Source organism: Dermacentor andersoni, chromosome 1 (genome assembly GCF_023375885.2).
Source record: "Dermacentor andersoni chromosome 1, qqDerAnde1_hic_scaffold, whole genome shotgun sequence".
NCBI classification, from domain to species: domain Eukaryota; kingdom Metazoa; phylum Arthropoda; class Arachnida; order Ixodida; family Ixodidae; genus Dermacentor; species Dermacentor andersoni.
Window position 1 is genome coordinate 61,295,421 of NC_092814.1, and position 25,358 is coordinate 61,320,778.

Sequence of the window (25,358 nt, forward strand, 5' to 3'; positions counted from 1 at the left end):
GAGATATCGAAACGCATGATCAATTAATTGACGAGAATGCACTAATTAACTTTGTTAGCTAATTACGACACATGTAGTAATTTACGAAATGTAGCTTGTTAGTTCGCAAGGTGCAATGAACAGATTTTGAGGATGGCACGGGTCTTAATATGCGCCATCAAACTCGCGCTAAAAATGCACTGTTCCGCTAACTTTATTTAACAAAAACGACCTTTTATACATTGAAGAACAAACGTAACTGGAACACCCATGTATATCGTGGTACACTTTGGCAATGAATACCTCGAAACTACTGTCGTCCTTTGTGAATTCCTTTGTGAATTCGGCCCCAGGTGTCTCTTGCTTTTTTTGTTGTTGTTGTTGATGTTTAGCGCTTTGTAAACTTTTGCTGAGGCCTACTTTTTACCGATGAGTGTACATATGCCTCCTGTTTTCGGCTAGTAATCATGAGCAGATACGTTTTTATTTTTTTATTCGTCTAGTATACGCACAGCACCAACAAGCAATGACAGCCGGACGAAAGCGTTTGCAAAAACAAATTTTAATGTTCGAAGCACACCTGGCTTCGAATCGACAAAACTTTTCGTTCGTAAGTGCTGTTTGCCAGTGCCTGCCCGCCTTCGCTAATGATATGTCCACAATCAGGACTGGCTGAAATTTGACCTTCTGAAGGAGATCCTATAGCGTATGAGTACTTTTTTTGATGAACACGGGCGGCCAAATTCACAAAGCTTTTCATTCGTAAGTGTCGTTGGTCATTGGCCGGCCGGCTTATCATGATTGGCTGGAATTTTCTCTTAAGAACAATTCTACAGCGTAAGAGCTTTTTTGCGGGAATACGGGCGCAGGGCCTGTATTCGTTAAAAAAAGTTCTGCGCTAGAAATTTTCGTCCGTGTATTTGTCAGCAAAATCGGTTGGATTAGCCGAAGGCGACGGGCCGATGACAGACAGCACTTAGGAACGAAACGCTTTGTGAGATCGGCCTCACAAGCAGAAGTGCGGGCCCAACACTGTTCCCCTCGGGTCACGCGACTGTCACAGTTACTTGAATTAGGCGCTCGCCTTCGTGCACAAGTCGTTCGTTTTCTGTGTAAATATAAACTTTTTCTCTTAATTTTCTAATAATGTTCTAATAAAATTTTCTCCAAATAAGCTGAATTCACGAAGCTCCTCGTATCAGAGGTTTTTTTTCCATTGGCTGGAAAGCCTAATTCGCTAATATTATGTTTCACATCACGTACCATGCAAATTATATGCGCGTAAGTGTGTCATGCGTCTGTTGCTACTTAGACGCCTTGTTCACGTATGCGTCATCAGTGAATGTTATCTTAGCGCATGTTCACCTTAGTGCCGCGCGCGCACCGGTCTGTAATCGTCAGTGCATATATAAGTGTTGTAACTTGACTTTAGCTTGTCATACGCTGTTTCGCGGTCAGTTGAAATAAACCTTTGTTCTACGCCAGTGTCCTTGTAACAATTGGCACTATCAGTCATCGCTTGCTTTTCGAAAATCTAGAAAGCGCTTTTTCTGTGAGGAGGCGACACGACATCGGGGTAAAATTTAAGCAAGTGCGGTAGTACAAATAACCCTTTCCTAAATCTTGCACGTTACATTTGAAAATGTAATAGAATGTAAACATATAGGTGCTCGTGATATGCGGCGATAACTGCATAAATTAGTTTCGGAACAACTTTGCCATATCCGCACCGCATTACACAATTGTAACGCTGCCACTAAGGCGCGGGCTAAGGCAGAAGGATGCACGGAGATGCAAAGAAAAGGGAGGTTAGCCAAATGACACGAACATCCATAAATGCAAAATGAACGGAGACGTTATACTTTAAAATTAGTAAAATTATCGGGTTTTACGCGCCAAAACTACAATCCGACTATGAGTCACGCCGCAGTGGGGAATTCCAGATTAATTTTGACCACTTGGGGTTCGTCGGGCACCCAATGGATAGTTCACGGGCGTTTTTTTGCACATCACGCCGTAACCGCGTATGCTGCCACGACATCGAGCTCGGCAGAACAGTGCTATAGTCCCTGGATTACCACAGCGGGCATTATACTTTCGGCTTGGGTACTAGGCGCGAACACACACAGAAACAAGGAAGGAGACGGGACAACGCGCAACTTGCAACTGCTTTAATCGGAGGCACACCACACACTTATATAGCCGTCTTAGACGCGAGGAACGCAATCAGATCAAGCTTGATATGGAAGCGAACTGGTTAAATATTTCTTTTCAGCCATAGATGAAGATATTGATGGGTCGCTGACACACATACTTGCTTATCTTGCTTGCTTTATCTTGCTCTACATTTCTTTCATGTTCCCTAATTCGGTCGTTCACGCAGCGTCCAGTTTGCCCTATGTAGGAGCGGCCGCATGAGAGGGAGATTTCGTACACGACACCTTCGGCGCACTTCATAAACGGTCGCCCATGCTTGGTGCCGCATCCATTTTTTATCTTCACGTATTCTTTCGATACGATAACAAAGGCTTCCGAGCGTTTGGGGGAATGAAAACATAAGTGGCACCCCATGTCTGCTAGCAACCTTCTTTAAATTGTGGGCCATCTTGTGTACATAGGGCACCACCACAGGTCTCACCACCTCTTCCGGAGGGGGATCTTCCCCAGCTCTCATAGCCACACTCTTCATTTTTTGTAGTAGGCTTTCAGCGACTGCCATCACAATCGAATCAGGGAATCCAGCTGCAAGACAGCCTGGCCAATTGGTTCTGGAAGCTAAACTGCATCCTGTGAGGGCACGATTTTCCGAGGGCGGATTTCAGGCAAAGTGAAGCAATCCCCCTTTTTATTAACTTCGAATGGGCGGAGTCGTATGGCAGGAGCCCCTTTTTTGCAATCTCCCTCTCATGCGGTCGCTCCTACATAGGGCAAACTGGGCGCTGCGTTAACGACCGAGTTAGGGAACATGAAAGAAATGTAGAGCAAGATAAAGAAGGGCCAAACATACCCAAGCACATTAAGTCCTGCCCGCTGCGCTCTTGTGAACCATGTTTTGCAGGGGCGTGGATTCTAGCAAAACGTAAAGATATAAAAGCGCGGGAAGTAATTGAGGCTTTCTTCATCGGAAAGAAAGGAAGTATGTGCATATGCGACCTATCAATATCTTTATATATGACTGAAAGAAATATTTAACCAGTTTGCTTCCATATCAATCTTGATCCGATTGTGTTCCTTACTAAGACGGCTATATAAATGTGTGGTGTGCCTCTGATTAAAGCAGTTGTAAGTGACGCTTTGTCCCGTCTCCTTCCTTGTTTCTGTGTGTGTTCGGGCCTAGTACCCAAGATGAATTGTGACCAACTCGCCCAACAAGACGTCCTTTTATACTTAAGGCACACTTCAAAAATATATAATGGTTAAAGAGAACGCCCTTACAATCATCTCTACATTAATTACAGACCCTCATGAGCAATACAAATGTGAAAATTTCAATCTGAATTAGAAGCTCAACAGCGGCTCAACATCCGCACCGTGAATGAAATGTTCAAACTATAGGCTAAATGCTCAAAGGGAAAGCTACTTGGCACTCAAAGGGAAGCTACTTCTGTGTCAGGTCCTAATCTAAACTTCGTTGGCATTTGTTCAAAAATTCGGTGGTCTTTTTCATATTGCTCACGGGTGAAGAAGCGTTTTGATACCGCACCAGCGACAGGAATTTTGTTAATACTCCCGGTATGCTTGAAGAACCTGCATCGAGTAGCAACAGCCCGGCCGATGGCTGAGTGGGTAGGCAAGGGACTCCCAACCTTCCCAAGCCCTGACTCCATCCTGGACAATTAATGAAGTTATGCTCTCTCTCTCTTGAAGAGCCCGTCGCCTCGGACGCATCGACGCTTTCGAATAGCTTAACTATGTCATTACCAGATAATTCAGCGTTTTACGTGTTTTCTAGTTTCTACTTTGTTTTGAAAACTATTTATTTTATTTCATTCTTTCGTTCTTATGAACGTATCCTTGACCAGTAGCAAGAAAGAGCGAGATAAACATGCTTTAATAGACGCAGGAAAAGTTTTTTCTGGCCATACGCCTAGCACGCTATATGTCATCAAATGTTACATATGAAATGACGCATCCATGCATAGTACTCAACCACAGAACGTACATAAGCTATACATATGCTATATTCATGCCTGTAGTATTCAAACATACATTATGAGTGTCAGCGACAAGGGATTTTGTTTCGCAAAGCAACACTTGATCATAAAGAAACGCCGAGCTAAAAGGCTTGAAGCGCGACTACCGAGAGTGTCGCATTTAAGAAGGCCAACTGCCACTTGGGGTCACCGTGGTGCTTCTGGTGCGCCCCAGAGTGAGCGATAGCAGCGCCCACTGGCTCAAGTTTCACGAACGGGACGACTGGAGTTAAGTAGAGCGTGTGAAAAGTCACATTCTTGGCATATGAATCGCGCCATAGCGCAATTAGCCCCATGTTGTACGTCAGATGAAGCCCGCTGACGCTGCCTTGTCTTCAAGGCCACATGCGAGGTCGCGTTTCCCTCAGGTGTGTGCTACTAAACGAAAGCACCCACGGGGCGGCCAGTACAGGAACGCCTTAAATTGTTTCTGCAGCTACCGTTTGGGGCGGCGAATTCCGGTCGACACACGAGACTATCACGTGTCGCGACCGCACCTCTCGCGCGGCACGGGACATTTTCGCGGCCATCCTGTGCCCCCTATCAATGTTAATTACGCGTTGCCTCTAAACTGCACTCTATATGCGCGAGAAGATTGGCTCGCCGCGCCAGCGCGTGCCGTTTTCTCCATTTGGCATCGATAAAAGCGTTGACGGCGCATATTTATCTTCATTTTGCCATCGCTCAGTTTATATAGGAAGCCGGACTCGTGCCCGATTATCGCCGGTTACTGGCTGTCTGTCTGCCGAAGGCCGATTCAATAACAGATCGTCAGTCCGCCCAACAATGACGCTGGCTTTGCCGTGTGTGCGTATGTGTGATAAGTGATAATCGACGTTGTCAAGGTGCGCGCGCGCCATAATACGTGCGCTGTGCGGCCTGTCCGCGCATCTGGCGTCGTATTCGAAGCAACATTGATTGTTTCCAGCCAACGAAGCCGAGCCAGGTGATCCCCACGGATTTAAATCCAGCTCTCCGTCGCTGCGTTTACGCGCGGGGCAACGTACTAGAGCGACGGCCTTGCTCGTTTGATTACACCGCGGTGGCTTCGTTAAGCAAACTTCGCTGTAGTTTTAATCGGTGTGGCAGGTACGCGTCAATAGCACGGCTTCGTCAAAGAACACCGCCAAGCACTGACATGTGAAGCACGAACACGGTCCCGATCGTTTACGCAAAGGCTCACAACCACACCACGTATGTAAATCTGCATATATATATATTTCTTAATGTGGTATACATACATACATACATACATACATACATACATACATACATACATACATACATACATACATACATACATACATACATACATACATACATACATACATACAGTTGTTCATCACCACGGATTCATTAACTCAAGTGCAGCATATTTGGATTGTTCAAGCGCAGAACCCTTCTATCGTAGGGGAGTACGTCAGAGTGTCCCAATAGGCACCGCGAGCGTTGAGACCTTTGCTCTACACTGCCTGCGCCTCCATGTGATTTCCATATTGAGAGGTTTCGTTCGTTCTTGCCGGCTGGGTAATCTACATTCGAACTCCTGTGAAATATCCTCGAGCATTTCATGATTATAAAAGCTTCATAGGGCTTGCTTAGGTATCTGTTGTGATCGTGACGACGACGACCTCAGTGATGATGATTATGATGGCTCGCGCGCGCGTGTGCGTGTGTGTGTGCGTGGAGAAGAATATAATAGTGCGTCACAGCAACAAATGCAAATTCAGTCCTGAATTTCAGTCTTTCGTAATCTGACCCGGCGAATAACGCAGGCCCGCAAGCACATCGGCGAAAGAAGGAAATGAAGAACACGTAGCATATGATTGTACATGGTCCTTAGAGTACCGCTAACGTGATGCACGTGCTGCGTGCTCATCTCTGTACAGTTCAACTCATTTGAAACGAATTACGAAAGGAGAGGAAGAGGAGGCGCTTCAATGAAAGGTTTTGCGCGGCGGTCATTTTTTAATAATACGAAGGGTTAAACCTAGTCCACCGCCGTTCCCATTATACAGTTCCTGCAAATCTTGCCTTCCTAATCTACACTATAGCGCACCGTGGCTGTTGGCACAGCCATACAGGATTCACTCCGCGTGACCTGCATCCGTCCTGGTTCTTTTTCTCTTCCAATCGCGACATATGTGCACGCTCCTCAGTCGTCACGCCGTAACCGCGTTCCACGTGCCTTCAAGCGCAGGAACCCTGACCACTCACCCAGTTCGAACAGACTCACTCGCCCCACTCGGGTGTTCTGTGGTCCCGCGTCGCTTCTGACGTCACGGCGGCCGGAACAACGACGGGCACCCGACCACGCAATACCTACAGATCCGCTTGGTTACTACGCAAAGGCAACTCGCTTTCTCGCTCCCGCTGGTGAGTCCAGGGGCAAAGCTCCACTTCCCCACTGCCGCTGCCCGACGACGCTCGCGCACAAGCGGCCTCATCGTGTAGTTTACGCTGTGTTCCGGCTTCCAAGAAATGTTGCCACCACTCTAGCGACAGACCTCCCCCATCCTTTGTTCTTCGTTTTTCCTCGCTAGATCGGCAGCACAACTCGGCGGAGATAAGAACGCACGCGCGCTTTCGTTACCACGCTTCCTTCTTTTTTTTTCGTTTGTCGAGCAGTTGACGCCATCGCACGTCGCACGAGCGCCGCCGTATATGCGTGTGTACCGAGCCCGGACGCGCGTCTTTCCTTATAGTAAAGACATAAGAAAAACAGGACCGAGAGGAAAACATCCCTTCCTCGCGGAACGACGCGGTCGTCCGCGCGCGCGTGCTCGTCACACGATCACGACAAGCGTTACCTGCGCGAGTAACGTATCTCCCGGAATATAACTGCACGCTATAGTATACGTCTGCGTACTCGTACGTCACTATGACCGAAAGGGTCACGCAGATGCAAGTTTGTACTACAGCCTTCGTCATTCGTACGAGGCTAACTGCGCCCGTCTGCAGATTAATTGCCGGACCGTGCAGCATTGCTCCTGGGGCGCCTCCGCTGCGCAAGGAGGGTGAGGTTATCCATCCGTTGCAATCTGTAGGGCTTGGAAATATCACGAGTGCCCACCAAGACCCCGTGGATTGTCTGGCATCGACTCTGGTCATTGTGAGCACTGAGCTTCCTGACAGCAAAGCTTACTGAATACAGAACATATGCGCACTTGTGTTGCAGCATGCTGAATTTGCCTTGTTGCTGAAATATGCCGAATGTATTTACAAACAATAAAAGGCAACTAATGGTGACAACAACAAGAATAACCAATGGTATAAGAACGGCACGCCATCGGATTGTTGGGCCAATAAAAGGGCACGTACACCTCGCGTGCAAGTGATACAATGTTGGCAGAGCTTCAAAGTGGGACGTCATAGATGAGAGAGAGATTTCAACACTAATGGAAAGAAAAGATGTTCGCCTGGCCTTTGGCCCGCGGTTAGTATGCCGCTGCAGATGCCTAAATGGTCAGGCAACAAACCCTCCAAGAAAATATACGCAACAGCAACAAAAGTACACACACTCTTAAAACTATTCACTGTCTCTAATCTGCAAAACCTATTACCAGTGAGTTTTCTTGCCTTTAGGCAACGCTAAATGGGCATACTTTGTGTTCTTTAAAACATGCGGCGACGCTTCCCCATGGGCCAGTAGGGAGGGCACTTCATCCCAGAGCCCGAGTCGTGATTCCAAACGCAGCACAATTTTCAAATACTAATCTGAAAGGAGTCCAGTTGCGGCCTGTTGTGCGGAACCTTCCTTTTTTGAGGGAAAAAGCGGTATAAGTAATCAGCAGCGAGGCAACCATAGGCCGAACGCTGGAAACAAAGAAAAAATAATATCGATAAATGATACCATTCACATGTATACCTGTAATGACACAGGAGAATAAGACCGCTAAAGGAAACAGCCTGTAGAGGCGCCGGGACATGCTTTCTGGAAGCCAACAGAGGTCATTGTTCACGCGGTCCGGCACAGTGTGTTTCAGCAGGCAAGAGCATAATCCCCGGAACTTCAAGCCGTTATGGTGTTGGGGTTCCCTAACGCGTATCGATGGCGTTGCAGGAAGGCGGCGGTACAGCGGCCTGTACGTTCGCGCCGCGGCTGCTGCAGCTGCTGCGTAAATTACATTTGCACAGCCCGGATGGCGAACGGCCCTGGTATGATTTCTGCGCGGGCGGGCGATCCTCCATTCGGCGGCGGGCCGATCTGTCACCCGAAACCCGAGTCGAGACGCGCCTTTCCCTCCTCCACCACTCGGACTCGAATGGTCGTAAAGCAGCGCTTTTTCGGGCCTGCAGCCACTGTAGCAGTTTGTTTAAAGTGGCATCTTTAGGCGGCAGCTTTGTTTGCTTTCGCGGGGCGCTCTGCTGTTTTTCCGTCATCCGCAATCATTCCGCCAACCGAGTCTTCTATTTAAGTGGTCCGCCGGCCGCTTTGCGAGAGAGCCAGACTCGCTGCGGGAGCTTATAAGGGGATGGCCGGCTACAAGAGGGACACGGCCGCCCCTTAATCTTGATCTTCGCGACGCGGCAGAAAAGAAGAAAAAAAAAAAGAATCTTCTCGGGTGCCCGCGAATGTTTTCTTGCTCGAAGCCGTCAGCTTCGAAATTTATTTTTGCTTCCCTTCTCGGGCTGGGAGCAGCGCGAGACGCGCAGTTGTTTATCTGTCATCGAGAACATTGGACACCCGTTTTGGAAGACAGCGCTATCTGAGCAAATTATACCGCGGGGGCTCTCCCACCCTCAGCAACTGAACACTCGGGAACCGCTTCCGACGTGGGCTACGCGAGGAGGAAAGGAGCGGGCTTGCATTGGCGACCCCATCGGTAGAAGCGCCCAGGGTAGAGGAAAGGCTTCTCCGCATAGTGGAACTGAAAAGCTCAAGATTGCCACCGAATCATGCCAGAGTTCGACATGAAACGAAAGACATTCCGTGTTCACAAAAAGTTCTTACGCTAGAACTGTTCGCAAGAGAAGGTGCGAGCCCATCGTGGTGTCTGACTTATTATTAGAGATGGCGGCCGGCCAATGGCAAAGAGTACTTACAAACGAGAAGCTCTGAGAGTTTGGCACCGGGGGAGGGGGGCCATTCAACGAAGCTGTTTATTCGCAAGTGCGCTTTGCCAGCGGCCGGCCGCCTTGGTTAATATTATGTCCAGCATCAGGATTGGATAGAATTTTCTCTTACGAACCATTCTAGCGTAAGAGCTTTTGTGAATATGGGCCAGGAAAGGAATTCTACGTCTGTTGATTGCCATTTTCAGAGACACTGACTAGCTTAACGTTTGGTGAAACACTCGTGTTACCAACGTGATAGTGGCTTAAGCAGAACGACTGACGGCGAAGTACGCTAGGCTAACCCATCCTGCTGCCGCACCACCATGGCGACCCAGAGTCACTTCTGAAAAGGAAAGCGTAAGGGGGTTTCTCGAGTTCTCTGTTGCTTAGGGTAAATTAATGTCATGTAAATATTTATTGTTTGTTTGTTTCGTTCTTTCTTTGAGTGTGCGTGTGCGTGCATGTGTGTGTGCGCGCACGCGCTCGATGAGGGAAATGGAGTAAAAAGAATGAAAATGGGCACCGCGCTTTATTTTTCGTGCACACTGCCTGTGACCCGAATGACGCGGAGGTATACACGCTCGCCAGTCTGCTCGGAAGCGACTGGTTTCTCGCAGCTATTCAAGCATGTCGCCCTTCCTTTCATTCGTCGTTTTTTTTTTCTTGGTGGTTTTATTTCTTTTTCTTTCCCCAGCAGCCGTGGTCCTTCGTTGTGAATCTTCAAAGAAAGCCATCCTTCTCGAACGGAAAGAGATTAATCTATTCTCTCGCACGATCACTCAAAATTTTTTTGTTCGAATACCCGGACATCCGTTCCGCCGCCGAAAATAATGCGTCTTTATACTGCCCCACTATTTGCGCCTTGAAGCATGCCGGTTTTTCTTTTCTTCTTCTCCTTCTTTTTTTTTTTTTTTTTTTTTTTTTTTTGAGCCGTGCACTCGCGGCATGCAACAGCAACAGTGCATACTATGCTGCGTGCTGAGTGAACGGTGATCCTTTTTTTTCTTTTCTTTTTTGCTTTTGCGACATTGTTGTACTGTTAGGCTCATTTTGCCGAAGCAAATTATCGGCGAATGCCAGGAGAAATTTCACGACGCAACTTCTGTGCAGCTGCACATAGAGGCAACGTGCATAGAGTGTGCTGTAACAGTGCGCCGTGGATTATCGCGCGTTCGATTACTGGCCACGGTGGCCGCATTGCGATGACGCCAAATGCGAGGACGCTTGAGTGCCAAGATTTCGGAGCAGGCAGAATAAACAAAAGAAAGAACGAAAAAAATTAAGGCTTCAGCTGCTCAAAACTAATTCAGAGTCCACCGCTAGCCCATCTCTCATATTCAGAGTACTACTTTATTAGTACTAAAATATCACCAATAAATCGATTTCTTAACGGAGAAATAATAATAATAATAATAATAATAATAATAATAATAATAATAATAATAATAATAATAATAATAATAATAACATGCAGTAGAGTTTAAAGATAATTTTTGCTGGTAGTTTACCCTTCCATGCGCATTTGAATAAATGAAACGGGAGTTAATCTGAAACGAGAAGTGAGAACATGGGATGGGGGGGGGGGGGGGGGAGGAAAGAAAGAGGGAGACATGGATGTCAAGCGTAAAAGCGTCTGGTCGGCTATCCTACGTTGGGAGAAGGGAAAATGTGACGTTTTTTTAAAGCAGGAAATTTTTACGCTTTCTGTGCTCTAGGGCACGAGGGTGACGTTTCCGCCACCCCGAATTGCGCCAGAGCTCCGAGAAGCGAAGACTGCCGCGTGTAAATCGCGCTGACGCGAAAGGAAATCGAAGGAGACGCCCAAAAGGCACCCACGGCCGACAAGGTTTCTCGGAACGCACAGGAAGGGACGGAGAAGCACTTAGGTAGTCGTCCACACGGGACATGCGCGTTTACATATTGCTTATTTTTTTTTTTTTCTGACTGCTGTGGATTCTCTCTGTTGCTTTCTGAATTGACTGGAAACTTTGTTTTCACTAAGAACAAAGAGTAGCAAAACATACATTATGCTCTCTCCTGTTATGTCTGAGCAATATTGCCTAACTACGTATTATGTCACGATTCTCACTTCAGCCACGAGTGCGGATGTAAGAGCACGATCGCTTCTTTATTTATTTTTCTGTGTTTTAAACGACATCTGGGTCGGTATTAACAAAAAGAAATATCTTGTGCTAGAATTGTTGGTAAGAACAAGTTCCAGCCAATCCTGATGCTTGACGTGTTATTTGCGAAGGCGGTCGGCCAATGACAAAGAGCACTTACGAACGAAAAGCATTGTGCATTCGGCCCCGGTTTTAATGCAGAGCATTCTCGTCGAGTTCAATCGTTTTCTGTAACATGTATCTAACCGGTATCCGCCCGTTTTCGTGGGCTGATCCTGAAGACAGTGCAGTCTAAAAATTTGGGCAGCTATGTCCCACCGAGTATGTTGCGCAATAGGGTATATATGGCCTGCTGAATCTGGGCCACTGAGTAGGTACAGTGCTTCAGTGAACTTCTTTAATAACAACTCGGGCATGTGCCGCTGGGTATGGGCCGCTCTTCAGAGAACCTCTTTGACGCCTTAACTTGGGTCACTGGGTGTCACAACAACGAGCAACGCCTACGTAGTGACACCTTCGCATTACGTAGACGTCAACTGGAGTTGACTCTGCCTAGAATTTTTTTTTTCATTCTCATTGTACCACTCATCCACTGTCAACATCGGCAACCGCGACTATAACACCCACGCGACGTTCGACTCTCCTGTACGAAGAAAGCCACAAACTTATTCGTCTAGGTGTCGTCCCGCGTTATGCAATATTTTCCGGCGTACTTTTCTTTCCCGTTACATCATAGCACTGCGCGCCTGACGCACGCCTGTCAGGAAGCCCTTCTTCCTGCTCGTCCCGACTTCCTGCTGCGCTGGTTAGCTTCCGTGTCGGCGGAAGAATGGGGCTCGTGTTCGTTCTGAAAGCGTGAGTATGCGCGCACGCATCCTTTCCGAAGGTTGAGGAGTGCATCAATTATGTCACTGTCCGCACTATTTCGAAAGCTCGCACGAAGCGAACGTGGAAAGCCCAGCCTTGAAGACGAATTCCTTCAAGTGCCACGGTTCCGTTCTGCACCAAGTATAGTGTGACCCACTGTACGGCCGTGTGTTGTCTTCGCGCAAAATAATTTTTTTTTCTAATTTCTGCCTTCGGCAAGTTCAGGAAGCGTTTTGTTTATGGTCGACACTGAAGAAAATGCATTATTCATGGACGATTCCCGTGATTTTTCTTTCTTAGAAAAATTTTGGGGCATATGCAAACTTTACGTCCAGCACAGATGAAGCAAAGATGAATGTTTCTAAAAAAAAAATGAAATAAGAAGAAACGCCTTCGCCAATAAAAAACGTCATTACCGCGAATAACAGGCACCTGCTTTTACGAACTGTTCTAGCGAGGGAACTTTTTGTGTGTGGGATTATGAGCCCCCGATCCCATATTCACAAGAAAGTTCTAAACTCCCTGCCCTTCCCTTATGCCCCCCTCTCCCTCCCTCTATCTCTCTCTCTCTCTTTACGCTAGAACTTTACGTAAGGTTAGGTGCCAGCAGATCGTGACGTTGGAAGATTAGTGAAAGCGTCAGGCCTCCCCCCCCCCCCCCCCCCCCCCTATGGCAAACAGCGCTTAATTACAAAAGGATTTGTCAGTTCGGCCCCCTGATGTTGTTTTTTTTCGCCTCCACTTCTGTTCTCTGTTCTTATCCTGTGTCGTGCCAATTGGGCGATTTCAATGATAGCATCGCTGGAATATAAAAAATACGGCAGCGGGGGCCGTATTCTCTAACGAACCAATCCATTTTCAATTATTTTCACCCTTCGTTCTTGACTCGGAGGTTGCTCGGAAACCACCACGCCACACCGCCCGTTATCGCTGCGGAATTAATTACTCCGCGCAACGCATGAGGAAAGAAGAATGGAAAATGAAGTGGGACGTTACAAAATTACAGGCCATGTGGTCGCGTTACCGAATCATTTCAGCTTTTCTTTTTCCTTTTTTTCTCACTTCGTCGCTCGTTCGCACGATGTCGCACCCCTCACCAGCTGTATTCAAGATCCGGCCACTCAGCGAGACGGATAATTGAAACTTGATAAAAAAGGAATCAGAGGGAAAGAGGTCTTCTTCACCCCAGGTATGAACTATATAGCTTCGAGCGACAGTAGAGCGAGAGCTTGCTTGGGATATGGTACGGTAACTATAAGGTGACGGTCAAAAAATTTGGCGTCGACAAGTTATTTGATTGTTGATAAACAATAAACTGCTGGGAATTCGTTGCCCAGCCGGGGTGTTGCCTCCGTGTGAATGTAGATATATCTCAGCGTGAACCTTGCGCATTACCGGGCCTATAGTGAATCTCGGCGGTCAGCACTCTCCGGCCAGCGCTTTGAGCATGTTTTTTTTTCGGGATCGCGTATTCTCCGGCACTTGCAGCATGCTGCCGTTGCTATATCGGCACGCCGAAACGCCGCCGGGCGCGCTTTTGTCGCGGGCACGCCGGAATGTGGTGTCTCATTTAATTGCGCCGACGCGGCATGACCGCGACGCGCGCGCTATGGGGCTCTTGCATTGCCCAGGGGGCGCTGCGAAAAAGGTGCTAAAAAGCGCCCTCTGTCCTAAAATGGGTCGTACCAAGCTCGGTCGTCTGCTTCGGAAAGCACGTTTACAATATGGACCCGCCACTTTCGGTTGTGTTGTATCACGGCCTGCAGCGAATATCGGGCGCCGAAGATTTTTTCAGGAGTGGCACGCTGCGTAAAGGCAAGAAATTATGCAGTGCCGAATACGTGTATGCCGTTCAAGAATTAAGCGGCGAAGTTTTAGCGCGGTGTCAATCGGAAGTGAAGCGAGTCGCGTACGAAGTGGAACTTCAGGTAAGGTTTGCACGCTGCTAGATTCAGGCGCACAAACGCGAGGAAATGCTTGCTATAAATGAATCCACAGCAGCGATAAGCAGACATCATGTGTACGGAACTGCTCGAGCACACGACGGTACGCGCCGCGACGGCAGCGGTCTTTCAGCATGCCGCGATGTACGAACTGCTCGAGCGCACGATCGTACGCGCTGCGACGGCAGCGGTCTTTCGACATGCCGCGAAACGGCGGGTCTCCTGCAATCTTTGTTGACTGCATGCCGCTAAACAAGTAGTTAGGCCTGCGTTGTAGTAGCGGTCATCTGCCCCTTTTAGTAACTGGTAATAACTGATGCAATGCATATATGAGCTCGCACGTACGTGCGAATCGCGCAGCGCGAGCTCGTGCGCTGCTCGCTTGATGTAGCTTTTAATGACAACGCTCGAAAATCGATCTGCTGTAATCAATACTATCTTGCTGCGCTGCCTCAACATGCTGGTTTGAGGTCAAGTATGAGCACATTTAACTCTCTAACCTGTGCTGCTCGTAGTGGGGTAGTGAATTATCACCGAATCAACCCGGCCATTTGTGGTCATTTGCACACACCTGGGCACTTCACCACTTCGCACCGGTCGAATTTTAATTGTCGCTGTGGCCGGGTTTCGAATCGTGAATCACCAGCCATGCCTGCTGCTATGTCGGTCTGCCGTCGGGACTGTAGGTGCAAAAGACCGAATTTTAGAACGCAGATCTATAATCAAGCAAGCTTCAAGACAGGTGAAGCAGTCAGCATGGCGCGAAGTTTCGCTTACCCAGCGCGACGAACTGCAGTTATACAGCGCGCCCGACGCTCCGCTTCGTGAGGCCTTGAAGGGAAACGATAGAATCGGATGTTGGGATTCAGGCCTTCTTGTTCATATGGGAGCCCACGACGCATCAGTATCGACGGTGACGCTTTTTCGATGCTGAGCTAGGTCTCTCCGGATCGGCGTCGCCGATTCCTTCTGCTTCCAGCATTACGTCCCACGGCACACGGAGAGTCCGTTTTCGTTAAACTATAGGCTGCGACCAGCTCGCAGCGTGGTCGACGTGGTCTGTGAGAAGTGACGAGCCTTTTCGCACTCGCAACAGGGCAGAAAAAAGTGCGAATCGACGCAAAACTCGGCCTAGAAACGTGCTTCGCCACAGCCAGGGCTCAATACGACCCAAGCTGGTACGACCCAGATGTCGTTTCCCGCGCCGCCACCAGGCGCCGCTACTATACCTCAAACTCCAGCGCAAGACGCCCATAGGCTGGCATACGAAGGGGCGACAATGTAGAACGCATTTCCGACGCATTTTCGGCGCGCCGCCACCCGGCGTCCGTTCCACGCTTCTCGACGACGTAATCCCGGCCCTATCCCGTTCTCAGATGTTGCCGATCAAAGCGATATGTCGTGCGGTAAGCATTTCCACCACAATTAACGCCGCGGCTATCGTGAAGCGCGAAATGGACGTGACGACGCCGAGTGACGCGGCGCCTGAATATACGTCGCAAATTCGCCTTCCATGCAGTTGCAGCTTAATCGGCGAGCCTTCCGAATCCGGTACGCGGCGGCGACGGCCGGAGCGCAGTCGCCCCCCCCCCCCCCCCCCCCCCCCGAACAACGCAGCGAGCAACAGCTCGCGCTGTCCGAGTCTGCGCCGCCCAGTTCCTTGAGCGGGCGCGCAATCTGATCGGGCGCGTGACCCTCGCCGGGGCCAATTTCCAGGCCCGCAGAGTACGCCGCCAGTGCTGTCACGCATGAGAGGACGCGCGCGCACGCTCTCTGCGCGCACCAGCGCACACTATCGTCGCCATCGGTACCCGCTCACCGTTGTTCGGTTTGAAGTAGTTTGGGTGCGCGGATCGGGCTTCGCCCAGTTGTCCCGCCGCCGAACGGCTTTTGTTCGGGTCGCCGATAAACGCGCCCGTGGCGTAAAAGCGTTACAGAAAGGCGCGCCTGCTGGTCGCCGAGTGCCGCGACTTGCAACAGTGTAATCGCGACTCGAGCGGCAGAAGCGCCGGCGCGTTGCGGCGTCAAGCGAGGGAAGCCGCGTTCATGCAGCACGCCACTGCGCCGACAGACCTCTCGCCCGAGTGTGGAGCGCCGAAATATGTTGCGAATCGAGCTGCTAGTTGACATACTTTGCGAAATAGCCTTTTTCACCCCAACTGAGAGCAGCTGTAATAAAAAAAAAAAAATACGAACGATGTCTGCAACGTATCGTTACGTTTGGAACCTAGGCTTGGACAGATGTTTCTCTTTTTCTTTCTCTTTCTTTCTTTTGGGGGTGGAGGGGGGGGGGGGGGGGGCGTCGCTCGAATTATCAATAACATTTTGTATCGTTCGCGCGAAGTTGCTTTGCGTCGCCTTTTTGCGAAAAACGCTTACAATGGGCACAGCGACAGTTGTCCATGTCTTCGGCACTATACGCCAAGGTAGCCCGTAGCAGTGTGCAGAAAATGGTTTCGCCATTATGCGAATTAAGTTATACTCTCAAGAAAAGGAAAAAATAACGAAGAAAAACAAAACAAATACGTGGATTTCTTACACAAAACAGCCTAGGCCGCTCTGCATGGGGCGGGGCCAGTGGTCAATCATGATTTGGAGCATCTGGGCGTCCTTCTCACAGCATTGCTTTGCAGGCACGCACGTCTTGGACGCCGCGCGTGACGGCGTCACGCTTAAGCGGCGCTATTAAAACGCAGCTCCTTGCGGCACGCTTTTCTCCGTCCCTTTGCAGAATAGCGTGGTCCAGTGTGGACGCGAGACCTGCCCCCTGCCAAGAGGCTGCTACTTCCTGCAGGAGTCCAAGGGAAACAAGTGCTGCGACGTCTGCAAAGGTAACGCGCTCCCGCGGCACGCGCAAATTCTCGCGTTGGGGCGATTAACGGTGCGCACTGCCGCGCTCCGTATAGCCTTGCTACAAGCCCGATTCGCTACTCAGCTTTCACTGCACGGCTGGATGAACGCGTGCGCTTAATTGTAGCTGCACTTACGCGGGGGCAACCATTTAGCTCGGTGCCGCTCAGCCCTGCATTTGCCAACCTGCATACCCTGGCCACTGCAGGTTTGCTCATTGCATAAAGACCCGTAAGCTGTCACGCCAGAACAATTCGACAGAATGAAGAGAAAACGGGACAGGAGGTTAGTCAGAGGAGTCTCTCTCGTAGACAGAGGAAAAGCAATGATGTAATGCCAGGCTGCAACGTGTTAAACGCTACCATTGTGTACAGCCCTCGCGAGGCTGTATTGGCTGCGTCGGCGCGACGCGGTTCTTTTAATGCACGTGCAGCAGGCACCATGGTAAGTTTAGGTAACCGTATTCTTAAACCCTGTTGCGTACCTGTGGTCTCATTGATGCGAAAGATGTTACTACCACAGCTTCATCTTCGCATATATGTGCTCGACTGTTTCTGCAGGCTGCGTCTACAAAGGCCGAGTCTATGCCAGCTCGGAGGAATGGACTGATCCCCAAGATCCGTGTCGCCGATTCTTCTGTCAGGTGAGAATCCACCCTCTCACTTCCAACTCCCCAACCATGGCTACATGTGAAGTGAGAGATGAGTTGAGACAGATCATGAGCACTAGGTAAAGCCCAGCGTGTCTGTACAGTTGTGCAGTGCACGACGGCAACGGAGATTGCGGACATTGCAGCAGCATACGCCGCTAAACACGCGTGAGGCACATCCTCCAATGTGTAAAGTGTTCCTCACAAAAACGTACAGAGCCCCAACAACACTCAGCAGTGGCCTTGGCCCCTCTACCGTTGGCCGCTGGCTTGAGACAACTTGCTTTGAGTATGCGGCGAGGCGCGCTGGTTTCCACTGCTCGTGTTGCTAGTTCCGCCATTGGCTTCCATGAATCCCTATAATTATCGATGTCCATACTACGTCAGGAGAGCCTCAGCCGTCGATAAGCTACAATAATGTTCGCATTGTTTTCCTAGTACAGTGCAGCGGCGGTATCTTCTGAACAGAGGACTGGCAGTGACCTGCCAGTCAGCTACAACCGACTTCCACGCAAAGTGTCTCAGCAATCTCAGCAACCCCCGGTGGATGTCGCGAGCGCAGTGTGAACCGCACCGTCCTCGTGCCCTATATGCAAGTATGCCGGGGGCTATGTTCTCATATTTGCGCTCCACAGGCGGTGTGAACGGTTACCTGAACCTCGACCGGCCTTACTAATGGGTAGCGTGGCGCAGTAAGGAAGATTCCGACGCGTAGGGGCCAGCAGCCACTGGGCGAGGGATCGGCGTTTCAGTAGCGTAATTTCCTTCCGTTGTGACGAACCCTTTGTTCGTAGCACGTAGATTCCCTGGAGTCGTTCATCAGGCCTCGTGGCCCTCTTGTGTGCCTTTTCTCCCTGGTTCGGTCCGGTGAAACTGGACTTGCAAAGCAGTCCCGCAACTTTTCGCTCCAGAACACTCCTCAATCACAACGCAGCAAGCGAGTACAAGGCCATCTTCCTCCGACACACACACACGCGGCCGTTTTGGGGGGACATTGATTGCAGCCACGTAAGAGAACAGTGGTCCGTCTCGATGGTGAACCTCGAACCAGCGATGTAATAGGCTAGCTTCCGTTCCGCCCGCACAACGCACGTATGCGATTTTTTTAATTGAGAAAGGGAAAAGAAAAGTACAGCGGTGGGGATAGGAGAGAGGAGCCATACGGTAAGGCACGTACGTGAAGGCGGCGTGGTTACATGTCGTCCGCACAAGTCGGCGTCGGTCAAGTAGTCGAGCAGCGCCGAAAAGGCGTGCTTGACCACTGAGGAATGATTCCGTTTCAGAATCACTGTATGCTTCCTCGGGAGCAGTGAGCTTCCTATTGGCGTACAGTACAGGATGCTCCTCGTCGTTATCTCTCTTTTGACAAAGCACAACACCCACTCCACGATCACTCGCGTCGCACTGAACAATGAACGGTTAGAATAGTCCGGCACGATTAACACTGGTGGACTCCTCAGAGCTCTCTTCAGTGTACGGAAAGCCCTTTCCTTGGCTTCGTCCCACTGTATTGTTTGCGTCTCTGTTTTTCGCAGCGCATCCGCCAAAGCGCTTGCGACACCGGAGTAACGCGGAAAATATATCCGGTAATATCTTGCTATCCCAAGAAATGACCGGATGTCCCGTTTAGTGCGAGGTTGTGGGAAAACTGTCGATGTCAGCTAGTTTGACCTCGGAAGGTCGGCAGCGGCCTTAACCCATCCCGTGACCCAAGTAAGCCACTTCGGTACGCCCCAATTAGCACTTCGTCGCTTTGGCAGCAGCCGGGCCAGTACGGCTCGCAGATGCGTCAGGTGTTCTGTCCATGATGCCGAAAAAATCGCGATATCATCCAGATACGGCAGCGCAAAAGCCTCCATACCACGCAACACCCGGTCCATGAGGCTGGAAAATCAATAGGGAGCGTTTTTCAAACCAAAGCGCAGGACTTTTGGCCGAAACGTTCCCAATGGAGAAATAAATGCGGCACACCTACTCCCCTTGGCTCGCACAGTTCGCGAAAGGCACCCCCCCCCCCCCCCTTCTCCTTGTCCCACAAACAGTCTTTCAACGGAACCTGCCAATAACCCCTAACTATATTTAGGGCAGAGATAAAATTGGCGCTGCTCACTTTCTCAAGCCTTTCTTCGATGTGAGGTGTAGGATAGGTATGATCCTTCGTGATCAGGTTAAGCCTTCGGTAATCAATACAAGGCCGCGGTTCTTTTCCGGAGACCTCATCTAAGAGGTGAAGTATATAATCACTCTCTCCTGGTGCGATATTACGCCTAGCTCCAACATCTTTGTTATTTCCGCAGCCATGACCTCACGCTGGCGTGGTGAAACGCGATACGCCTTCAGATGCAGAGGTTATGATGAGGTTAATTCAATATCATGGACAACTGCGGTTGTCAGTGCCGGCTTGTCCGAAAACCTATCTCTAAACTCGTACATGTGTTCCCGCAGCTCCATCTTCTGACGTAGGTCGAGCTCGTCTTGCGGCACGAGGTTTTCTATGGTTTGCCTACACCTGCTTCCGTTGCTGGTGCAAGCTCGGGAAAGTCTAGTGGCATTTCTTCTGGCATGTTAAGAAACATGTGTACGATGACCTCCCACTGCCGATATGGCTTCAGTAAATTGCTATGGTATACCTGGTAAGCCCTTCTCTTACCTGGAACTGTTACTATGTAGTTCGTATGAGATAATTCCTGAACAATTTCAGCTGGTCCTTCCCACTGTAGTTGAAGCTTGTTTTTCGGTGACGGATGTATTATCACTACCTAATCCCCTATCTCGATCAAAGCGTCGTGCCCGAGCCGTTATGTGGTAGTAGAGCTTAGTATTACCTTGGACTCTGAGCATTTCTCGTCCTGTCAACCGTTTCGTCGTGTGCAGCCGATATAATAAATCTAGCATGTATTCAACGACAGATGGATCCTCAGCCAGACCCTCCCGGGCTTCCCGAATAATCCGGAGCGGTGATCGCAGGGAACGACCATAGATAGCTCCGACGGTGAAAAGCCTGTGTCGACTCATGCGGGCGGTTCGAAGGGCGAACATATATCTGCTGGCAAGCAGAGTTCCCAATCTGTTTCGCGCACATGACACATGGCTCACAATAGACGTTTCATGACCGAGCGGACCTTTTCTATGGTGTTGGACTGGGCATGGTATACCGAACTATGGATAAGTTTGATACCACATTTTCCCAGAAATGTCGAGGTTAGGGCGCTCGTGAAGACTGAATTGGTCCGACTGAATTTCCGCTGGGAAACTGACTTCGCGCAAAGATGGACAAAAGCGTGTTCACGATCTCGACCGAGCTTAGCTCTTTCAAGGGCACTGCTTCAGGGAACTTGGTTGCGGGGCACAGTACCGTAAGAATATTACGGTAGCCGGACTGAGTGGCGGGTAGAGGTCCTATACGTGCATATTGCTAGTCTACGAAACGGTTCCATAATTATTGGAACGAGTTTCATGGGGTAAGTGGTAAGCCTTGTCCCCAGGCTTACTACTGCGATGGCACGTGTCGCAGCTTTTTACGCATGCTTCTGTTTTCCGAAAGCACCCGGGTCAGTAGAATTCCTGCAACAAGTGGTCCTTAGTTTTTCGAATGCCAAGGTGTCCGGACCAAAGGTTCCCGTGGAGCATGTGCAGCAGATTCTGGTAGTAGCACTGTGGCATTTCTAGTTGATCAAACTGGACTCCTTTTCCATCACAATACCTTCGATAGAAAACGCCTGGCCTCTTTTGGAACATTGTGTTTTTATTAGCGATCCCCGCCTCACCGTTGGGCTCAAGGTTCCAAAGAGTGGGGTCCCATTCTTGCTCAGTGACCAATGTCCAGGCTGTTGCATTTAACAGCTTTCGCCTCCATTCCGTTTCCCGAGGTACCACATGCTCCCCGTTCTTTCTCAAAACTGCCAGCTCTTCCTGACTCAGTGCGGTGGCCTGTTCTTTAACCGACGCGCCTTCAACGACCTCGCTTTCACTGGTAACCTCAATAGCGCTCTTTGAGGTTTCCTTATGTAAGGCTGTGCCCTCCTTTGCTGGGATTGCACATGCTACCTTTGCAGCAAGTTGTCGTGCCTTAGATCTTGTTAGAGCTTGCACCATTCCTTCTCCGAAAACAACTCCCCTGCTCCGCAGCAACTCGTCGGATTTCTTTGAAAACAAATATGGATGTTGCGGTGGGAGGTGCGCTGACACGAAGGCTTCTGTGTCAAATGTTCCGAAAGGACCCTCAACACGGACTCTGGCTGCTGGTAGACAAATACTGCTAGCCTATGCTGCTTGCTTTATCCAAGCGCATTCTCGTGTAAACTGACCTTTGTTATACGTATGAGGAATGAACGACGTCCATCGTGGCGGCCGAGTCCCGGAGTACGCGACAAGGCTTGCCGTTCACTACGAGGTCTCGAACGTGCGGTTCTAACGATTTCATATTGTCATCGCTATTGCTCACTGACAAAAAGACCACTTTTAGATCGCTCCAACCGACGGCAATATGTCCTGCCTTCTGGCAGTTGAAGCACACGACTGGCTTTTTAGCTTCAAAACTCTTCTTTTGTTGCTCAGCCTTGAATCGTGGTGGCTTCGTTCCCTCTCGGTTCTTCTCCTCATTACTGGTCGCTGACTCCGCTTTCTCCTTTCCTTTGTACGATCTCGACCTTGAACAACGCTCCTCCTTGTCGGATTTGTATCTATTCTCCTTCCTGAGCGCTTCTTTACTTTCGGGGCCTCGGCGCGATACGTATTCCTCAGCAAGTTCTACCGCCCTTGCGACTGTCTCTACGCTTGACCTATACTGCACCTAATACTTTATGTTTTCAGGCAGTCGGCGGAAAAATTGTTCCAGCCCAAAGCACACTGCCACTTTGTCGTGGTCACCAAAAGCTCCGGCTTCTCTTAGTATGCGAACTCGGCGTAGTACTCGTTTCTAGCTTTTTCGCAGCATTCGAACTTTGTTCAGAATGCTTCGGCCAAGAACTTGTACTTTTCAGAAGACTAGACGTTACCTTGTCATAGTCCTTTGAGTCACCCAGCTTAAAGCATACACGTCTACACCGACTGGACCCATCCCTTCGACTTCGACCCCCACCTGGACTCTCTCGACTCGAAACAGCAGTACTTTGCCGACTGTGGCTTGGTGTCGCCTACACAAGATCCTTCGCCTTCCGAGTCGGTATGGACGACAGCGCGGCTTGCAGACACTGCGGCGGCGAAGAGACTATCGAACACGTGCTTTGCCACTGTCCTCGATACAGCGCGCACCGGCTGTCACTAGCGACCGCGTTGGCACGCCTTGACGACAGGCCACTTTCAGAACAGTCAGTTTTGGAATGCCGACATGAACTGTCGTCGCAGCAAAAGTCGGTCAAGGCTCTGTTGACTTTTCTACGTGACAGTGGCCTATTAGAAAGACTATAATGACCCCATTTCGTCCCTTTTCATATTTTTTTTCTCACGCTTTCATTTTTGTCACGCTCTTCTTTCCGTCTTTATTTCCCCTTTCCCTTCCCCTAGTGCAGGGTAGCAAACCGAACGTTTTAAGTCTGGTTAACCTCCCTGCCTTCCTCTCATTTGCATCTCTCTCTCTCTCTCTCTCTCTCTCTCTCTGAGTCTTCGTTTTCCATGCGGGCTATTGCGTCTGCAACCTCTCATAGCAGCAACATCAGCAGTCGTTGCGGTCACGTGTCTCTCAGAAATGCAGCCTTCTCACATGTACGCTCAAAGTTCACCAAGAAGAGGCCCGCATCCCCTCCCACTTGGTATGACTGCATCGAGTCCTTCATTTTTCGCTCGCCTTCTCTCGAGATGGGAGTCGCTTCTCCGGTATTTTAAGCCCTCAATATCTCAAGATCAAGGCGCTTCATCTCGACCGCTTCACGTGCTACGCGTTCGCGTTCCTCTTTGCCTCCCGTGCTGATCAGCGCTCTTCCCTGGCCTCACGTGCTACACGCTCGTGCTCCTTTTTTTTCCCTTAATGCTACTTAAACATTCTTCTAGTTCCTCGTCGTCTGCCCCGATTGCCTCGATCACCTCAATCATCTCTGGCTTTCTTTTTCTCTCTGGAATTTATATGTTCAGTTCACTGGCCATCTCTAGCGATTCCGACTTCTTTAACGCCTTCAGGTCCGTGGCTGTCCCTAGTGCTTCAATTTCTTCACTACTACACGACCGTGACGTACTCTGAGAACACTCGTCAACGGTTGCTGCTATACCTTCTCTGTACTTCCCTCAAAACATACACAAATTCAGGTGATATCTCAGTGAAGAAAAGCCGTGCACTCGCCAACGGCTGTCATGAATCCTGCGACGCTCGTTCCCGAAGTTGCTATCCAGAGACGTTGTTTATTGCCAGGACGAAACGTGGTCGATCCCATGAACTGCCAACTAATTGTTGCGACGTCGGTTACTTGAACCTCGACCGGCGTTACTATTGGTTAGCGTGGCGTTGTCGGCTGGCCACAGGCGTCCGGGAGATGCATCGCAACCAAGCAGGGGCGAGGCGATTTCTACTGCGAAACTTGCACTGTTCATTACATAGCAACGAAGTAAGAATGAAAGAAGAGGATACAAAAAGATACATTGCGAGGGCGCCTAAATAGGTCCGCTAAAATTGTGGGCGGGATTTTGCTCACGCCGACGTCACATGGTATGTACCGAGTCCGGCCGGTGATTGGCAGCTGCTCCCTCTCTCCTAGGCAATGTTTTCCGTGTTTGCCTCAGCTGGCGGTAGCCCGTGGGTCCCGTTTGGTTCGAGGAAGGAGGGCCTCCCCGTGACTCACGCAGTCTGGGAAAGATAGAGGAGGAAGGGCCCCTGCCCTCCCTCCCCCCTCCTCTGTCCCACACATGCACAGAGAGGCCCGTGATCACTGCGGGGCGCCAATGAGACCGGGAACCACCTGATACACCCATAGGAATTTGGGATCTACCCTGCACTTCCCGATTAGCCATGGTTTTTAGTTAATCCTAGTTGCACTGGGTGCTTCACGCCAATCGTAACACAATTGACTTGTGGCCTTCGCTCATAATGTTTTGTCCAGCGTCAGGAGTGGTTGGAATTTTCTCTCCCGAACAATTCTAGCATAAAAGCGTTTCGTGTGGTAACTTGTAGAATTGTTCGTAAGAGAAATATTTGCCAATTCTGATGGTGGTGGACATGATGATAGCGAAGGCGGCTAGCTAATGGCAAAGATCACTTACGAAAGTAAACCTCTGTGAATTCGACCCCTGGGCCCAATTGTTTGTAAGAGAAAATTTCAGCCAATCATGACGCGGGGCTTCTTATTAGCGAAGCCAGCCGGCCAGTGGCCAAAAGCACTTGCGAACGAAAAGGTTCGTAAATTCGGCCCCTGGTTGCCTTTCTTTTTTATTCATTTACATTTATTATATAGGGTTAGTACGTTTGCGTTTCTGCGGCATGTGTCTGCGTGTTACACGGCAAATGGGGCAGTGTTGATTTCTTGACTGTGTCTTGGAATAGCCGGCTGTTGTAATGCAGGCGATGTTGGCTTTTTAAACGACGATAATTGCGAAAAAGACGCGGACATGGGAGCGAGGCGGGTGCAAGGACAGTCGCTTGCCTCTATTCAGGAGTACGTGTTAAATGCACACTGCATCAAGGGGGTATTTGCGCTTCATTCCGTCTCTCAGAGTTGAGCCTGTCTGCCGCCGCCGAAAAAACATTACTTGCAGCTGCTTCATAGAACGT

General features: G+C 49.7%; 1 protein-coding gene across 2 annotated transcripts in view; it reads left to right on the plus strand.

Annotated features, from left to right (window-relative positions):
* Positions 1-25,358, plus strand: part of cv-2 (crosveinless 2-secreting protein) — a 240,203-nt gene that overhangs the window by 110,259 nt on the left and 104,586 nt on the right. For both annotated transcript variants that reach the window (XM_050191325.3, XM_055061547.2), the window contains 2 exons: positions 16,895-16,994; positions 17,574-17,656. In XM_050191325.3, the coding sequence (XP_050047282.1) occupies positions 16,895-16,994; positions 17,574-17,656 (183 nt within the window). The remainder of the gene's footprint in view (positions 1-16,894; positions 16,995-17,573; positions 17,657-25,358) is intronic.